Source organism: Stigmatopora nigra, chromosome 11 (genome assembly GCF_051989575.1).
Source record: "Stigmatopora nigra isolate UIUO_SnigA chromosome 11, RoL_Snig_1.1, whole genome shotgun sequence".
Lineage (NCBI taxonomy): Eukaryota > Metazoa > Chordata > Actinopteri > Syngnathiformes > Syngnathidae > Stigmatopora > Stigmatopora nigra.
In genome coordinates, this window is record NC_135518.1 from 12,216,601 (window position 1) to 12,235,647 (window position 19,047).

Genomic DNA, 19,047 nt, shown 5'->3' on the forward strand with positions numbered 1-19,047 from the left:
GTTCTTTAATATATGACAGGCAATAGAGTCAAACACATAAACGTTTCCATTGGCTGAAATATTCTTTTGCAACTCCAGCGATGTGCAAAGTGGCATTAAGTCCTGAAATGTTAAAAGGACACGAAAAGCTGGGGAAAGTTTAAACACCAGCTTGAGGAATGTGGGACTGTTTATCCCTCTGTCGGTAATAAAATACTGAAAAGATAAAAGAGCATTATTCATACCGTTATGACGTAATCCCCAGTGGTAGCTCCTCTCATGGCATAATGGGCCTTCGGTCTTCTACCGCCTTGGACACGGCGCCTATTATTTCATCACAAAGTGACAATTAGCAGACAAAGGCGGGGGTGAAAATGAGGGCGCAGACTACCTGTTTGGAAGGACCGAAAATGTCCCCCTTCCTAGTAATTAAAGGCTTACATTTACCCTGACGGACCGTCAGTTGTTACGGAAGAAACGAAAGGGGACGAGCAACGAAAGAAGGAAAGGATAGATTCAACGGAAAATAAGCCCTAAAGCTTTTGATGCTAATTAAGAGCGTGTCTCTCCGGAGATGGAAATGGAAAGATGCTGAGTTGTTTGACTTGTAGTCCCAATTAATATTTTTATCGAGTACCTGAATGGCGGCAAGTATACTTGCTGTACAGAAGAGTAATTTAGTTTTTCAGTGTTGAAATATCGGTGCCAGGACGACCCTTCACCTTCTCAGATGGGTGTCTTTAGGGGGTACCAAATTATGAAGCCAAAATAAACTGCAGCACCCTTGCTTGGCCAATTCTGTGATTTTAATCAAATTTTGACATGAAATGGAAAAGTTTATTTTGGTTTATTTAGTTTTCCGTACATAAAAGTTTCAAAACAAACTAAAGATTGTCAATTGGGTCTCTCTAGGGGTCCCAAATTATGAAGCCAAAATAAACTGCAGCACCCTTGCTTGGCCAATTCTGTGATTTTAATCAAATTTTGACATGAAATGGAAAAGTTTATTTTGGTTTATTTAGTTTTCCGTACATAAAAGTTTCAAAACAAACTAAAGATTGTCAATTGGGTCTCTCTAGGGGTCCCAAATTATGAAGGTAAACTATACTGCAGCACCCCTGATTGGCCTATTCTGTAATTTTAAAACTTAATCAAAATTTGGCATCAAATGGAAAAGTTATTTTTCATTTATTTAGTTTTCCGTACATAAAACTTTCAAAACAAACTAAAGATCGTCAACTAGGGTGTCCTTAGAGAGTCCTAAATTATAAAGAAGCCCCAAACTGCAGTACCCTTGCTTGGCCAATTCTGTAATTTTAAAACTTAATCCAATTTTGGCATAAAATGGAAAAGTTCATTTTCCGTACATAAAAGTTTCAAAACAAACTAAAGATTGTCAATAGAAATACATAGATTTTGGAACTCAAATTATAACAAAACCTTTGCGAGTTTTAGTTTTTCTTCTGTATACTTTTGCTCATATCATGAAAAAATTATACAGTAGACTTACAACCCCAGTTGACAATGATTCCAGAACGCTATATTCAGCTTTACAGCTTCTTGTGTTCTACAGAGTAACTTGAAAATAGCGTGTGGCTAAAAGTTGGGATTTCACTAGTGCCTATTTTAGTATGAGTGTTTAACATGAGATAAAAGCCTTTGCTGAATGTCACAATATTTGTCTGGTAATGCTTTGGCTTGTCTTGATGTGTTTTGATGGCCAGAAGCACGACAGCACATTTTCTTGCGCGACGACGCATCACCCTCTTTGAAAGCACAACTGTGTTATGCTGTGAAGTACAATGTGACTTGTCTTGGATTTTTTTTATGCGTTTTTTTTTTATATTCAGAGAATGTCCCGGTGGGTGTTACACAGGCAAAAAAAATCAACTCCAAACAGCACCAGCATGTCGTTTAAGAGGCAATGCGAAATAAATAAAAGGCTCGCATTGGCTGTCAATCCTGTTGTTTTCCTCTGTTAAAAAAATAATCTTGATTCTCACAAGAACCTTCAGTGGCATATCAAGTAATGTTGTAGTCTTTTGATTCAGCAAATCTAGTGAATTTCATTTTTTGAGTTCAGAAAGTCTCTAAACTAGTCCAAAAAATTACTGCTGTGTGAACAGATTCAACTTGTAAGACAGATTTAAAATACCATATCATTTAATCTTGTAAAATATCAGGCCAAGAAATCCCAGACAGAAATCGCCGATGACTTTTCTTGCGTTTCCAACATGATTTCCAGCGTGATAGGCGTCTGTCACAGGAAGGTTGTCAATCACAAGCATTCCATGGATCTGTTTTTCACATCCTCCCACACAAAAACCCGCACTGCAGGGGATACTTTATCGCACCAATTTCTGCCAAATCGTCTCATGCCGCATTGACTTATATATATATAAATATATATATGGGCCTACGGCTAATTGTTATTTTTCAAAGATCTCCGTTTTGTAAAAAGCATCAAAAGTTTTTGCCTGTAGCTCTTAGCTCATTTCATCAAAAATCTAATCAAAGGCTTTTATTGTCCTTTTCCAACAGCTGTGTACAACGAAATGAGTGATGCTATTCCACATAGTGTGTTTCCTGGTAAAAATATAAATAAGTCTTTTAAAAAGTCACGTACAGGCCGGGTTAGGTCATTCTAAAATATTGCATGATCTAAGATATTGTAATTCACTGCCATTGATAGCAAAAAAAACCTAGTCTATTTTAACCAGCACTACCAAAACGGTTCTTTCTAAGCTGAATCCAATCTTCTGGTCTTAAAAACCGGTTCTATCTTAGCCGGATCCAATCATTTTGTCTTAAAAACAGTTCTTTCTTAGCCAAAACCAATCACCTGGTCTTAAAAACCAGTTCTTTCTTCGCCGAATCCAATCTTCTGGTCTTGAAAACCAATTCTTTCTTAGCCGAATCCAATCTTCTGGTCTTAAAAACCAGTTCTTTCTTTGCCAAATCAAATATTCTGGTCTTAAAAACCAGTTCTTTCTTAGCCGAATCCAATCTTGTCAACCAATGAAACTTAAAAATGTTAGTTTTTCTGAAAACTACCATTTGGGACCACCTGAACTTAAAGCTAACATTCCCTCCCTAATTTTTTTTACCCATCATATGACGCTCTGCTGCTTTAAATATCTCACCCTTATCACAAGCTGCTGGTTTTAACAGTAATCATATAACAATGGCACTGCCAAAAGAGATAAGAGGGATTTAAAAGGCTCCACCTCCACTAACCCCGTAACTTGATAGCGTGCGAATGATTCACCCCCGCCCCATTGTCCCAGTCTCACCATCTGCTCACTTTAGACCGCGACCGCCTGTGCATGGCGAAGCTTTCGGGCGCCGGAGGCTACTGACCGAATCATGTCAGCCATATGTAAAACGGCCTTGAAATATACGCCCGGCTAATATTTCAACGTCAGTCTCCATCCAAAGTCTCGCTGTTTTTCGGTCCTACGCAGCTGTAGTTATACAATGTTTACGTAAGGGTGACACTTAAAATAACTTTATTACCCTGACTGAATTGGACTGTAAAATGTGGATAAGCTTTGCTGTGAGTTGGGGTCCAAATTTTTTTGGGAAGAAACATATGAAAACTCAAAGGGAGATGATTTTAAAGAGACAGTGCACTAGATTATTCTGTTGTAGACACCATGATCAATGAGTCCATTGGCAGGTTCATTGGTTACGTTGATGGTGTTTGGCTTTGTCGGTTGGCTGCTTGATTTATTGATGCCTCTGTGGTTGGTTAATTGGGGGATTGGTAAGATGGAGGGTTGGAAAAGCAGCTGATGAGTCTGTAAGTAGCTCGTTTTTTGTCTTTCTTTGAGGTAGTTGGTGTTGTTTAGTTGGTCAATAGGTCTGTCAGTAGAAGGTTTGGTTGCTCATTTGTCACTTGAAGTTCGTTGGAGGGTACAATTGCTAGTCTGTTGGCTTGCACACCTGCGGGCTATTTGTTTTGTTCCGATTCAGGGGTTGAATCAATATGGTTGTCTCCTTTTTTTTTGTTTTGGGGGTGTTTGTGTTGAACACAAGGCAACATTCCAGAAAGTGAATAAAGGTTTGTTTGGGAGTTGGACTGAGTTTTTTTGTGTTAGGTCGTCACTTCATTGGTAAGTCAGTCAGTTAGGTGGTTTATCTGGGGGCTTATTTTTTTGGGGGGGGTACGTTGTTTTCTGATAAAAATCTTGAATTGTTTTGTTTTCAATGGCTTAGTATTTTCATCACTTAGTTGCACTTTAATTGAAACTTTAAAAGATTTGAATTATTTTCCAAAATACACAAACTAGTCTATTTTTGCATCTAAAAAAACAGTTTTTGGTGATCTATTAAAAGAATCTGTAAGGCATTGACAGTTTTTGATAGACATTTAATCAGGTAATGGGAAATTGGGGGGTCTTTTTTTGGAGAATCTGGTTTTGCATTTAATGTTTGAGGACAAAGAAGAGAAGCTGACTTCAATTAACAGAATGGGAAGCTATTGCAATTTCCATAGATGGAAAAAATGTATTGTCCTGAAGGCAGTTGCACTTTAAATCAAAATATGGCTCAATCTAAAGACTAAAAAACATCCCAATCCATCTTTAAATCTGATTTTTGATCTTACTTGTCTATCAAGGGAATAGCCAATTCTTGGGAATAAGTCCACTGGGATGTATAATAGCCCAAAACACACCCCCAACCCCCCCATTTCCACTATACTGTGTTATTATCATCATCATCTTGTGTCTTATCTATGGAGTCGATGATGCGTCTGGCACAAAAGAGAGCATTAAGGCCGGCGCTGGCATCCGAGTGGGATCAGCGTGAGGTCCCTCAACCATTTCCTGGCATTCCCGGGGCGAGCTCGGCGGAGAACTTCCTCGGCGGGTCGCCATTGCCAGCGGCACACGACGTGTCTCATTTGCAACTGATGTGTGGGATTAACTAACAGCTGATAAACAGAGAAGGGGAAAGGCGGCAGCTGCGACGTACGCAGCTGCACACTGTGCTTCTTATTTGCATGTTTTCCACACAAATCAAGTGTTTGCAGAGGGAGGAGATGCGACCCTATACGTGGAGTCGTTAGTACGACGTGGCGTCACTTGTAGAGGGGCCCACTGTGCGCAAATGGCAAGCTGCGAAAGGCTGTTGGATCTTGGGAATGTCAACCAGGGGTTCCAGGCAGACTTTATACCGTAGCCAGCTTTCTATAGTGTGCTTGACGAAGGCCTCGTTATATAAAGCGGGATTTAAAAAGAATAATAAATGCGATATTTGGTGATTTATGAAAAGATTCTGGAAGGCATTGACAGTTTTTAATAGATTATTTAAGTATTACTGAAAATTGCATTTATTTTACTTGGCTTCAATGTTATGTACTAATAATAATAATATCAATGATCATCATCATAATGATGATAATAAGAATTATTATTAGATGACTATTTATCCCATATTTGGGAAATTTTACTGTTGCAGTAGCAAGAGGGTGAGAATACAGACACAGAAAAAGACATTGTAGACATAAATAAATAGGTCATAAATAAGTTAATACATAATTAATATATGATATGAATGACAATGATAATGATAATCATAGTAATAATTTCAATCGTAATAATAATAATAGAAATAAAAATGATAATAATAATAATAATAGTAATAATACTAATAGTAACAATAATAATCGTAATAATACTAATAGTAACAATAATAATAGTAATAATAATAAGAGTCATAATATTTATAATTATAATAATACTAACTTTGTTTAGATGAGGAAAAATGACATTTGAATATGCTATTTTCTTAATCCTTAATACATTTCCTTGGTATGGGATTGGTCCAGCACAAAATCAGGTGAATCAGACTCAATTCACATGCCAAAATATGCCATATCCTTGTTTTTTAATTTTCCATGAATTGCCAAGCAGTGCGATGATATAAATCCGATTTTTGGGCTGCTGGTGCGTCAGCCACCATTAGCATTATTGTGTCTACTTCAGGGAATTTGTGACTTAGATTCCCATATTGTTGCGTCATCATTTTCTTATGCGTCGTCTTCATGGAAGCATTTTATTTATTCAAGGATTGTGTAGATTTCTATTTATGAGCGCGCCATGCTTAAGAATGTCCTCCCGTGGCTTTAAATCGCAGATCCGCACCGTAATTGCAAAATTTCCACAATCCACTTTACTTCTACTAAGAATTTGACATTCCTCTTATTCTGTTTTACAACACCGCAAGATCTTTTTCCCCCCTTGTGTATGTATTGAATATTATACCGTAATATATTTTAGGACTTTTTTAAAAGGCCACCCGCTGGTGGAAATAGAAGCAGTTAACATCAGTCCTCCCGGTTTTGCGATTAAGAGTTCAATGTGGGGTTTCGTATGTTTTATGTATGATATTTCTCTCACGGGTTAAATGGAACGCTTTTTTTATTCTGGCTGCTAGCAAAACACGCCACTACATTCGACGTTATCCCAAAAAAAAAGGAAAGCTTCCACCGAAATAACGTTTTAAGTTTCTCTTATGATGAGTAGGCTGAGCAAATGTCCTCATTTCTCTAGTCATGTCCACTTCTTATCTCATGAAATATGCATTGATATAAATAATGAAGGGAAATGACGTCCAACTTACATCTGAACCAAAAACAGAAGCATGGATGATGCCTTTTTTTTAAAGAATTGGGATGCTTAAGGCTAGAATTGTCCAAGATGATCTTTTTAATCTTGTTTCTATTTCTTGGATTTTAATGTAAATCCTTCACCGAGTAATTTTCAATCATTGTTTTGGAATATTTGTCCATTCATGTCATCTTACAGATATATTTTTCTATTTTTTTTGGCTGTACACCTGGTAAATACAGGGTAACCCAAAAAGATGCGTACCCATAAAAAATTCTATTTTGTCCAAGACATTTTTGGGACAACTATAGCTGAAAACGATCATCCATAGGTCCACCTTTCACGTCCTGCAACAGAAAAGATATTCGTTAAAAAATGGATTTTTTATCGAATAAAATATGGGTACGCATCTTTTTGGGTCACCCTGTACATGGGAATAAAAAACACAACTTTACTGACAAAAGTAATGAATGCCTCTTTTGAGTCTGTCCATCACAGTCCAGCATTACGATCTTTCCCGAGATAGAATTTGCGATTTGATCTACCAGGTTTGGGCAGACCTAGCTATGGCAAAACAGCGCCTCCTGCCTTTCACTCACCCGTCATCTCACATCATCTGCCAGCCAATGTCTTTCCTCCCCATCGGCGGCATCTCATGACTCATTCGCGTGTGGTTTACATGAGCATTCGCCACTGGCGAGGCATCCCGCCCATTATACGACAATCCTCCTTTCCTCTGGATAAACTTCCCCATTCAACCATTATAAAATCTGCTTATGACGCCAGACCGGCATCTTTATTTTCCCATGTTTTTACCTGATCCGTCCTATGAACAACACGTCTCTGTAACGGCTCAAAATAATAAAAAAACAGGCATCATCATCGTCAGCCTCCCCCTCACTTCCGACGAACTGCTTTTTTCTCTCTCTCTTTTGACACAGTCTCCGAGGGGGGCTTCACGAAGCGGTCGAGTGCCCTCGTGTGTTCATTACGGTTTACACGCCATCATTGGAGGGTGCTTCTGCGTGAGCTCTCGTCAAGAATCTCTAACTCGGGCTTTGCCCTCCATTGCCAATGTCACACGGCCTATGGCTATTCCACTCCAGTCTCTGATCCACGAAATATGCCAACAACATGTTTTATTGCACTATCCCTTACCATTCTTTCCATAGTACACTTTGAACTATGTTTCTGCTCGTGTTAAAGGATTATTTTTGCCAAAAAATAGCACCCTGATTCGTGGTGATACCACACACACACACACGGTACTATGGTTTAGTGAGTTTTATCTGAACCTAAAGTGGCTTTTACAACCATCATGCTGTGTTCAGGAACCTTTTTAGTGCTTTTATAGTCAAAATTAATTAGACATCTGGCAAAGGCGGCAAGTAAGCTCATTTTTTTGCACCAAAAATCAACGAACCAAACTGAGTTGGACACTCAGATGTCAGACAATGGTTTGTTTGACGTTTGACCTACTTTTAGATGAAAGTTTCTCCACAATGCTATTATCTATTGGGGAATTATTGAAGGTGAATGATAGTTCTGTGTAAGTAAACGTGGTGTTTGTCTGTTTTTTGCAGGAGGCGCCCTGAACTTGACTTGCCGGGCATTTTTCGGCTACAGTGGCGACGTCATTCCACTCATGTACTGGATGAAGGGAGATAAATTTATTGAAGATTTGGATGAGGAACGAGTACAAGAGACTGAAATCAAGTAAGAAAAACTAATGGGCAAATCCTGTAAACTCTCAAAGTCTAACTTAGCCAAATTAAGGGCAAGTTAAATGAGAAAACTTACTATCTTGACAATGAAGTCTTAACATAAACTGAAATTGAGTTACAGTAAGTCAAAAGTATTTTTTCTCTTAATGAATAAGTCAGAAAATGTCTTATTTGCCATTGACTTTTGTATAATATTCAAATATTCAATTTGTCATCCATCAATAATATTTCCGTATAGTTGCATACGTAGTAAACACAAATGCCATTTTTAGCATCAATAAATTCTAGTGAGCTCCGCCATTCACAAATATAAAACAACATTTATGTGTCTGGTATTTACCAGACAGTAGACTTATCTCATCAATTTACTTTTGCCCGACATTGTCTAATAGGAAATTGTCATAAAGATAAGCATCCTAAAAGTTTGCTTCCCAGAGAAAATGACATCCATTTAGTGAAAAATGCATGCCCCCGTTTCAGCCTATTGACTTGAAATGACTAAAACCCACAATTTTCCAGTGATACATCGGCCTCATTCCCAGCAGCTGCAGTTCTGCATTTATTTAGCTCTAAAGTCAGAGTTAAGATGAAGAAAATAGAGTATGAATAGCCTCAGTAACACGACATATTAACATATCGATGTCAACGTTGCTGCAGCGCTACATTGATTATATGTCGCCACCTTAAATGCAATCGCCAGCAAATGTAGCGTCGGGGTCCAATACAGTGGAAAGTACTCGCCCTATTAAAATAACGTGACAAAATGCTATCTCAAAAGTCTTTGGAGTACGGCTTAAGTCAACAATCCCCTTTATTTGGAGTACCCTTAATGTCATATGCTTTAAGATTAGCTTGGAATTTGGCCAAAAGGTAAATAATGAATGAAATGCTAAATATGTTTTCATAATTTAAAATGGCAGTATGACAGCTTCATAAGGGACTAAAGATGGAAATTAACCCAAGATAAATTTAAATATGTGTTCATTAATGGTGCAGAGATAGCTAGGATTGGCTCCAGCACCCCCTAATGAGGATAAAGTAGTTCAGAAAATGAGATGTGTTCATTAATATGTGCTGTCCCTTATCAAATCAATCAATTAGCAATTATTACTTTCAAATAAAACAATGGAAATTGAGCTCTTTTTTAATATTTCATACCGTATTTTCACGACTATAAGGCGTACTCAAAAGTCTTAATTTTTCTCCAAAATAGACAGTGCGCCTTATAATCCAGTGTGCTTTATATATGGAAAAAAAATTGTATGTCATTCATTGACAGTGCGCCTTTTAATGTGGTGCGCCTTATATATGTGAAAATACAGTGCTCGAAAAAAGGGTTTAGAATAATCTTATTTTTCGACTTTAAAGGCTAACAGAATCATACACAAGATATTCCACTAATATCTTACAGTCAAGAGGATTTTATCAGTTCCAGTTTTACCCGAAAAAAAACATGACATCATTTCAAAATGGTTCAAATTGTCCGACACTCATCTTTTCTCACTCTATGTCCTCCATTTAGTCTTTCCCCATTGTTTTTTTTCCTCCTTTACCGCTGTTGTAGTGTAGCTCGATGCGCTGTTAAAACAGCTTTCCGATCTCTTTCTGTAAGACGTCGAAAATGAGCTCATTTCCAATGCATCTTCCTCCCTCTCGCCGGCGGAAAACCTTTTAAAACAAGTCCATCCAGCGTGTGTGAGCTTGCTATTAGCGCCGTTTGGAGCGTCTGCAAGGGGGAGACGGCCCTTGTCAGATGGTTAACAACCACCATTTTTCACACCGCCGCCGACACTCGCGTTATCTCCCTCTGCGTACCCACCTCCGGCGGCGTGCAGATGGGCGAGGGGAGCTCGGAGATTGAACCCGGGGCAAAGCGTATCCCAGACACATCTGGATACGCTTTGTGCGGTTTTAGGAATATGCAAAGGAAAAATGCATCTCTTTTTAAGCTAGCTACTCCCAGTGGAGAACCCCAAATGTGAAGCTAAATTCCCCAAGGCGGATCAATGGAGTGTTTGATCAATCGCCCCCGTCCGTCTTGGTAATGCGGCTACAGTCGGCAGTTTGCCATCTAGCTGAGGTCTGGAGTTGACTCCCATCAAGTCAACCGGCCATCTGGAGCCTGCACTTAAAGTCCCGCTGTCCTGAATTAATAGATGAAATCAAGATTATTCAAAAGTTCATTACCAAGACTCACACATCTATAACTTATGGAATTGGATCAGTTTTTTTGGATGCTTGGCCAAGACTTGCACATCCATAACTGCTAAAATTATATAATTGGCTGAAAAATATCAACTGGAAATGTTTCCACTGTATTTGTTGAATAGATGATTACAATCAGGTAAAAAATAAAATAAAACTAATAATATTCTTGACAAGATTTTACCATAACACGATACAACTTAAGTAAGTAAGCGAGTACCCGACACCAAAGCGTTTTGGTCTACAAAATGTTAAATGTCTTATATTTACGCCTCTTGATTCTATAAGCAAACATAGTGTTTGTAACAAATAATTCACTACATGAAAATATTATTTTCGCCTGTGCCAGGACCAACTTGTTTCACTTCCGTCATTTTTCATAACTTTCAATGGCATAGTATCATTTGTCACCAAAACAAAGCATCCAGTAAAAAAATATATATATTATAAGAATAGTATAGTAGGTTACTTAGCTGCCACTGCGTTTTTCCTTCTACACGCTCCAGCCACTCATCTTCGTCGCTTGGTCAAACAGGAAAAAAAATGGAGGCCTTAATTAGCAATGTTTGTGTTCGGGCAATTTCCTACACAGCACGCATTAACCATTGTTCCATACACTACAGGAATTAATCATTTTTCCAATTAAATTAATTTCTACGAGTAAAAATAAATAAATTAATTAATAAAGTCACCAACACAACAACGAAATCACATGAAAACGCCTGCCTTTGTTTACATCTTTTCCGGTAAGTGACGAAATGGGACTTAAACTACTTACACTCCTTTGTGATTGGTTTAAAATGTGCTTATATATACATATACATATACATATACCTATACATATACATATACATATACATATACATATACATATACATATACATATACATATACATATACATATACATATACATATACATATACATATACATATACATATACATACACATATACACATATACACATATACACATACACACACATTCATATACATGTTCATGTACATGTACATCTACATGTATATGTACATGCATATGTATCTATATATATATATATAAAACATGGTTATTTATTCATATATTTATTTGTTAACTTATTACCTTTCTATTTATATCTAAAATGTCCTTTTCTGTGTCTGTATTCTCACCCTCTTGCAACTGGACAAGAATTGCCTGGAAGCTGCTTTTTTTAAAGCAACATCTCACATCTGCCATTTTTATACACCCCACTCTTGAACTTATTGATCCAGACTTGCTCATTTCTTACCGCCAGCCCATAAATTCTCATTTACGCAACTTCGTGGTCCGGAGGCCACCGTTACCGTCATAGCACGGACGAATGGACATTAACAAAAAGCGTGCCGGGAATGAATAAATTAGCCCTGAGCCAATCCTCTACCGCATTTTTTTGAGGCGAGCGATCAATATGCCGCTGACCCAGTTCTGACCATGTTTTGCGGGCGGCCATATTTTTTTTTGCGGTCGGCGTAACGAATGGAAGGAGCTTGAAATTAATGACTTGAGCAGCAAACACAGACTTTGCTAATGAGGAAGTAAGAGAACGTTAATGTGCCCACAGCAACTAACCAATCGATGCGTTCATTTGTATCTCTTTGGGCGAACAGCATTTTCCAAAAAAAAAACTGCCTTACGTTCACAGTATATGAAATGATACAAATCTGACGCATTGACTTTAGGTCAGCTGGCTCATATTTCACATTTTATCTGTAGTCCAATAAGAGGTAGAGCATCCAAAAATCTTTCTTTACAAGGCAATACAGCTCACTTTGGATTTATACTATCAACAATACGCTCACTTAACAATAAATATATTATTAAGGTCGCCATATTCCACTGAGCTATTGATTTTTACCTCATTCACATTGCGGTAAAGAAAAACCTGTCCAATATGTCGATTCCAGTTAAATGTACGATAGTTATAGCTCCGCCTCCTGTTAGAATTTGAATATATTTGCCACTTAGGATTCATTCAAAGTCTCTAAGGACAAGGACAAGTGTAGTATAGTCCACAAGGGTACTTTTGGCTTGTAAAACTAGTTTGTTTTAGGTATATGCTAACTAGTTGTCAAGGGAAGAGCCCTGCTGCAGATTATGGGATGTATTTTAAATGAATTGCCAATTTTTTGGCTTCTTTGGGGATCTAGAAATCACAGTACTTCAAGAAATATCAGCCAAAACCAACTAAAATAGCTGAAATTGTAAACGCATCTATATTATCATATAAAATGTCAATGTGTATACAGTCTTCTTCAACTTAACTTTGTCCTCCTGAGTCCTCACATAAAAATATATGAAATTTAAGGTTTGCTTCAGGCTTGGACCTGCAAATCAACTTAATACCTGTTTTTTTTTGGCTTATCTTGCCTCTAAACAAACCTAAATCTACCCAAAACAAACTTTAAAGCAACAGAAAAAAAACAATACATGACAAACTTTTGCCAGTCCAACATTCAGGTAAACTAACGCTAACTAGCTCCATATTTTAGCTCGCCGGTTAGCACCCACGTACGTCTCCCAAGCCATAAATCCCCTCCCCCCTGCTTTAAAGTATCCCTAAATCTCTTGAGGAGAACCCGAGGCTACAAAAACAAAACAGATGTACAAATATCACAAGTCCGTGACACACTTTCAATTACCGGCTCCAAACCGGCACAGCTCGCCGTCCTTATGCAGTTTATCGGCTGGAAGGCTACCGAGCGCCGAGGGCTGCCGGACTCATTATCTCCACCCACACACTCACGTACTCGGATACACAACACATACACACAAATACACACATGCGCAATGCCTTCTTCTCGGCCTCTTTAACACATCCAGCCAATGACGCATGGCCGCCTCACTTAGCTTGCGCATAAACACGGCGGATGACTTTCTGCTTTGCACTTTGCATTTGTGTAGGGTGCATTCAAAGTGAGCTAAGTAGAAGTGTTTGTGCTAACGGGGAGGAGGGGACTGTAACCCCCCCGTTAGCACAAATACACACATGCTAACACACACTCGTCAAGCAGCCCAGGCAGGCCGGGGACGCTCATTTACTTTATGGAATATTACATCCTCTGTGCTGGCTGTTACCATGGCAGCCACTATAAAAAGATTTTCTCCTCATTGCTATTATTTGATTCCTCGCTGCCTCTGTGGCGCTTGGTCTTGAGAAAGATACCTTATTGATTTTCATATTTCATATGTTTTGAGTGAGGGCGGCGGAGAAATTAAACTGTGAAGATGCTTTGGCGTCCGAGGAAAAGACTTGGAAGAGAATCGGGGAATACTCCGCCAAGTGGCTGAAGACCAGATTACGTTTTTTTTTTGGTGGAGTTTTTAATAAAATGATGAGTTATATTTAGGGTGGCATCTGTCCGTGCTAGATTAATCTATCGATTAATTCGTTAAATGGGAGAGAGTCGGGGAATTCGCCGCCAAGTGGCTGAAGGCCAGATTACGTTTTCTGTCGAGTTTCTAATAAGTCAAATTTAGGGCCATGGTAGATTAATTTATCGATTCATTAGTAAAACATAATTTTTGCAGATGTAAAAAAAAGACATATAACATAATGCTATTACATATATATGTGTATATATAAATATATGCTATAACATATGCTAATATGTAAGAAAATAGGAGGTTTTTAAGAAGATTGTACGTCTCGGATTGGGTCATACCCACTTGGAACCAAAGATAAACCCGCCCATAAAAATATATTCTTCTTCTTTTATTGACAGGATCGTCAAGGAGCATCTCGGCGAGCAGGAAGTGGCCATCTCCCTCACCATCGACTCGCTAGAGGAGGAAGATTGGGGGAATTATTCTTGTTATGTGGAAAATGGCAATGGGCGTCGCCAGGCTACCATTCAGCTCTTCAGGAAAGGTGAGGATGCCAAATTTTTAACAAGATGTCACTTATTAGCGTTTAGATTAGAGGCTTGATGTCAAGGTGAGGAAATGCTTTTATTTGTCTTTGTTTTACTGCAAAAAGCTCTTTCGGAAATCTTCATTAGAGCCACCAAATGAATTATTCAACGTCAGACTGTCAAATTGAAATATGCATGATTTTCGGTCTTGCAAAACTTTGCTCATGAATTATCGATCGTGTTTGGAGGTCCAATATTTTTATTACCAAAAATCTTAATATTGTTGCTCTTGTTTTTATTTTTTTGCCCACTAAAATGTGTTGTCATAGTTATTAACTTGTACGATCACTGTAAAATGATTAGGATACAAATTTGCTAATTTTCTTTGTAATATTTTGAGAAACTTTTTCCTCATTATGTTAATATTTGAGTTATATTCACTCGAGTCCTATTGTAACTTTTTCCCCTACAACTTTTTTCTCACGTTATTATATTTTCATGAAATCTCATTCCAGGCTATTATTGTATGCTTTTTGTTAGAAATGTGCATACTATATTATCGACACATTCACACATGGAACCAAAAATAAGAAATGAGTAGCCCAGTTTGTTTTGTCCCCGCCAATCAAATCACTTCACTCATTTCCTTTAAATGTCATTTTAAAATTCATATGTAGCACATGCACACTTTGAAAAGTTGTTTTTATACTTGAGAAGGCCACTTTATTACAACCAGATCAAAATACTATCTACAGTAATCCCTCAAATATCACGGCTTCACAACATCACTGATTTTTTTTCTGAGGGAATTCTTTTGTTGATTAAATATGTTTAAAAGTTCATAAAATATGAAAATCCACACTGAAACTCGCAAGCAGAAGCCCCTCCCCTTTCCTCCACTTGCTAGTAGGAAAATAAAAATAAATACAATATATATAATATCTACAAATATATTTATAAATAAAAAATATATATTTTTAAATAGGAGTGACCCTACTTTGCGTTTTTTCGCTTATTGCGGCTATGTCTGGACTAAATTATCCACGATAATTGAGGGATTACTGTAAATGTGAATTAACTACAATGGCAGTCTCAATTGAAACGTAGCATTGTTATCTTCTATAAAGTGTATTTTATTTTATTTTTTTTAGTGCAGCTTTTCCTCTCTCCAAAGTTTGGCATTCTTGCCTGCTTTTCTTCCCCCCGTTGTTATCAAAGTCTGAGTGAAGACACAGCAATTGTTTGAGTTGGTCACCAGCACGCATCAAATGTTCTTGGAAGGACTGCGAGAGCGTCCAATCGTCGTTCTCATTCTCTCACTCTCCACAAACTCACTTTTCTTTACCTTGTGATGTTTATTTCATGCTCCCTTGACGCAACACTGCAAAACTCTTTAGTAGCCTGGTGTGCATCTTAGAAAGTGACTTGGACTGCTGATAGTGGCATAGTGGAATAGTGGAACTTCCATGCAACAACGTAGTCCAATTCACAACACCAAAACTACTTTTAAAACTTTCAATTCTCGCCAAAAAAAAGAAAAATGCTATTAATTTGGCCTGAATTCAACCAACTAGCCGCGCATGCAATTTTTGACCATGCATGACCAACCCGGAATCGAACACTCGACCCCGAAACAGCGAGACCGCCGAACAAACCACGTAACCAGCGGATTTTTTTTTTCTTATGGACTTAATATTCTCTAAAACAATAGAGAACGGCGACGGCAGGTCCCGACGGCGACCGTTCAGGGAGCGTCTGACAGAGATTTAAAGCGTGGCACTTGTTTAGCAGGTAAACGCCGCTTTAATTCGCAACATAAGTCATCCCTCCCGCGTTTTTCCCACTGGGGAGATTGAGAGGAGATAATAGAAGAGACAAACCAGTGGAAAAATGCAGCAAAGGGGCGGAGGGCTTCATTATAGGCCGTAAAGACGGGTTTTCATGGGTTTTATTTGGGTAAATGCATCCCAAAACACATGAATGCTAAGCTAAGTATATGCTAAATTGCCTCTAGTTATGTGTGTGGACTTGAATAATTGTCCTTTGTCTCCTGCAATTGGCTGTCCACTGATTCAGGACGTCACCTGTCCTTACCCCAAACTTGGCTGGGATAGCTCCAGCACCCCCTGCGACCCTGATCCAAATTTTTAGGCATATAACTCCAGTCTTCTGAATTTCAGAGGGTAAAATATACATCCATCCATTCATTAATTCATCACCAAAGCATCTCACCAACTTATTTTAAAAGAGATTTTCAATGGAAACGAAAATCAAATTTCTTTGAATTTCTCAAAGCCACGTTTGAACGCGTTGGGTTGTCTTTGGAGACGCCACCCGGAGTGACATTTTGTTGTATGTGGTCCTTAGCAGAGCTGATGTACACGGTGGAGCTGGCCGGGGGTCTCGGAGCCATCTTACTACTGCTCATCTTCCTCATCTCGCTATACAAATGCTACAGGATCGAATTGATGCTCTTCTATAGAAGACACTTTGGTAGCGAGGACCTGGATGGAGGTAAACATCACCCATTTAGGATTTACTAGTAAAAAAAACACAAATTGTACTCAATTTTTCTTACAAAAAATGTTTCCGGGACCTCTTTTGGATTTTTTTCCCCTTTTCTTCTGTCAAGCTCTCAAATAATAGATGAAAGATTGTTTTGTGTTTCCAAAAACTTTGACGCCATGACGCCCTACCGTGGGCTGTTTGGATTCTCGTGCTTCCTCCTTTTTTTTGCGAGATTGCCGACTAATTTGAGAGCGCCCGTTTGATGTCATCGTCGTCCTAGCGAGGACGCCGTGGCCTTCCTTCTCTCCTTTCTTTCCTTCTTTCCTTCCTTCCTTTCCTTCCGAGTGCTTTCAAAGAGACGTGGGCTCCTCAAAGACTGTGAAAAGAGCCGGTCGGTCCTCTTTTCTTTTTTTTTTTTTGCTTGGCCCACATTCCCACTTTCCGCGGAGAATAACGACGAGGACATAGCCGAAACGTGGCGACAAATTCTTTGTTCCGTTCGTCTACTTTTCGCCCGTTGGCTTCTTTTCCGGCGCCTTTTGGGAAATCATTTTCAAGTATTTCTGTGCCTCCTCATCAACTTATTGAAGTACTCAAAACTAGAAAAGAAAATACAATACCAAATATATACTTTTTAACATTACATTCATTTCTCTATTCATCCATAACAAAAATACAATCATTTTGAATGATTTAATAATATAAAATAATCAAATTTGTGATTTTTTACCATATTGTTTTAATAATTTGAATATTTACATCCCAATTCAATCAGAAATAATAGTACTCTATTTATTAGCTATTCTTGTGATTTATTTGTCTTTCTATGGTTGTTTTTATAGCTTTAAATCTTGTTTTTTTTGGCAGAAAACAAGGACTACGACGCCTATCTGTCCTACACTAAAGTGGACCCGGACCAGTGGAGTCAGGAGACTCGTGAAGAGGAGCGTTTCGCCCTGGAAATTCTTCCCGACGTCCTGGAGAAGCATTACGGCTATAAACTCTTCATACCCGACCGGGACCTCATCCCCACTGGGAGTAAGCACCCCCCGCGGACGTTTCACCACGTCACGGCTTTCTATGTTCAGTGTTTTTCTGTCTTTTGTGGTTTTGTCTCGTGTTTTGACAACTTTTTTCCTCCTTTTTTCATCATTTTTCGACTTGGGTGTCAAAATGGTGTAAAAAAATCTCCCAATTTTGCTCTTTGCGAGTTTTTGCGACCAAAACAAGCACATTTTTTTATGGTGAAAAATCCAAAATGTATCCCATTATATCAGATTGTAATAGTTGATACATTGGGAAAAAAATCAGGAAATCAAGGCACACAAATGTCATTTTTTTATGACAAAAAAAATACCAATACATTTTGAATCATCCCATTCATTTCTGATGGCTGAAAATTGTTAAAAATTTGGAAAATAAAACATAACATTTGATAGAATATGAAAAATGCTAAAAACTGCAAAAAATAGGATAATGAACAAACTGATAAATGACCAAAGACCCACCAACACTCAAAATAATATGAGAAATCAAACAAAACAAAGGAAAAACTATTCATTTTATTCTTCTTGGCTCCAACCATCCAAAATTTTAACTATAAATCCTGTTAAAAACCCAAAACAAAGCCAAAAAAACACCAAATCACAAAAGAAAAAGTGAAAACTTGCTTTTTTAATTTCTTTTTTCTTTTTGTTAGCATGTTTGCGTGTCTTGTGTTTTGTTCTTGACCTGAATGTGGCCATGTTTATGTTTAGGTCTCACCACTGATCATTACCAAGATGACACGCGGCTTTTTGGAGGTACAACGCCCTGAATCTTCTTACATGCTATCAAATCATCCACATTAGATCCTCAACCAATTGAAATTGGAAAAACAAACTTTTCAACTTTTACAACACTTTCCATCCACGGCGGCCCACTAAGAGACAATCTTTAGTCTTTAAAAAAAAGAGCATCCGTATGATTTATGGATCCCAACTCAGGAGTGATTGGATAGAGCCTGTAAATTGAAGACTACACTAAAAATTTCAAGCGTCTTGGGTGGGCTATCTGTTGGAAATTGGTCCCTTAGCTGCAGTCAAGCTACATTAGGTCCTGTTTCGTTGCTACCAAACAATATGGTACTTCGAGCCTCCATTCACAACAT

At 38.1% G+C, this 19,047-nt stretch overlaps 1 protein-coding gene across 4 annotated transcripts in view; it reads left to right on the plus strand.

Moving 5' to 3' along the window:
* The window catches only part of il1rapl1a (interleukin 1 receptor accessory protein-like 1a), a 139,565-nt gene that overhangs the window by 117,906 nt on the left and 2,612 nt on the right, over positions 1-19,047 (plus strand). Inside the window, exons 7-11 of one of the 4 annotated variants that reach the window (XM_077727589.1) lie at positions 8,177-8,309; positions 14,262-14,407; positions 16,761-16,904; positions 17,766-17,936; positions 18,656-18,700. In XM_077727589.1, the coding sequence (XP_077583715.1) occupies positions 8,177-8,309; positions 14,262-14,407; positions 16,761-16,904; positions 17,766-17,936; positions 18,656-18,700 (639 nt within the window). Of the gene's footprint in view, positions 1-8,176; positions 8,310-14,261; positions 14,408-16,757; positions 16,905-17,765; positions 17,937-18,655; positions 18,701-19,047 lie in introns of all 4 variants that reach the window. The other 3 variants (XM_077727588.1, XM_077727591.1, XM_077727590.1) reach the window with 3 other exon arrangements.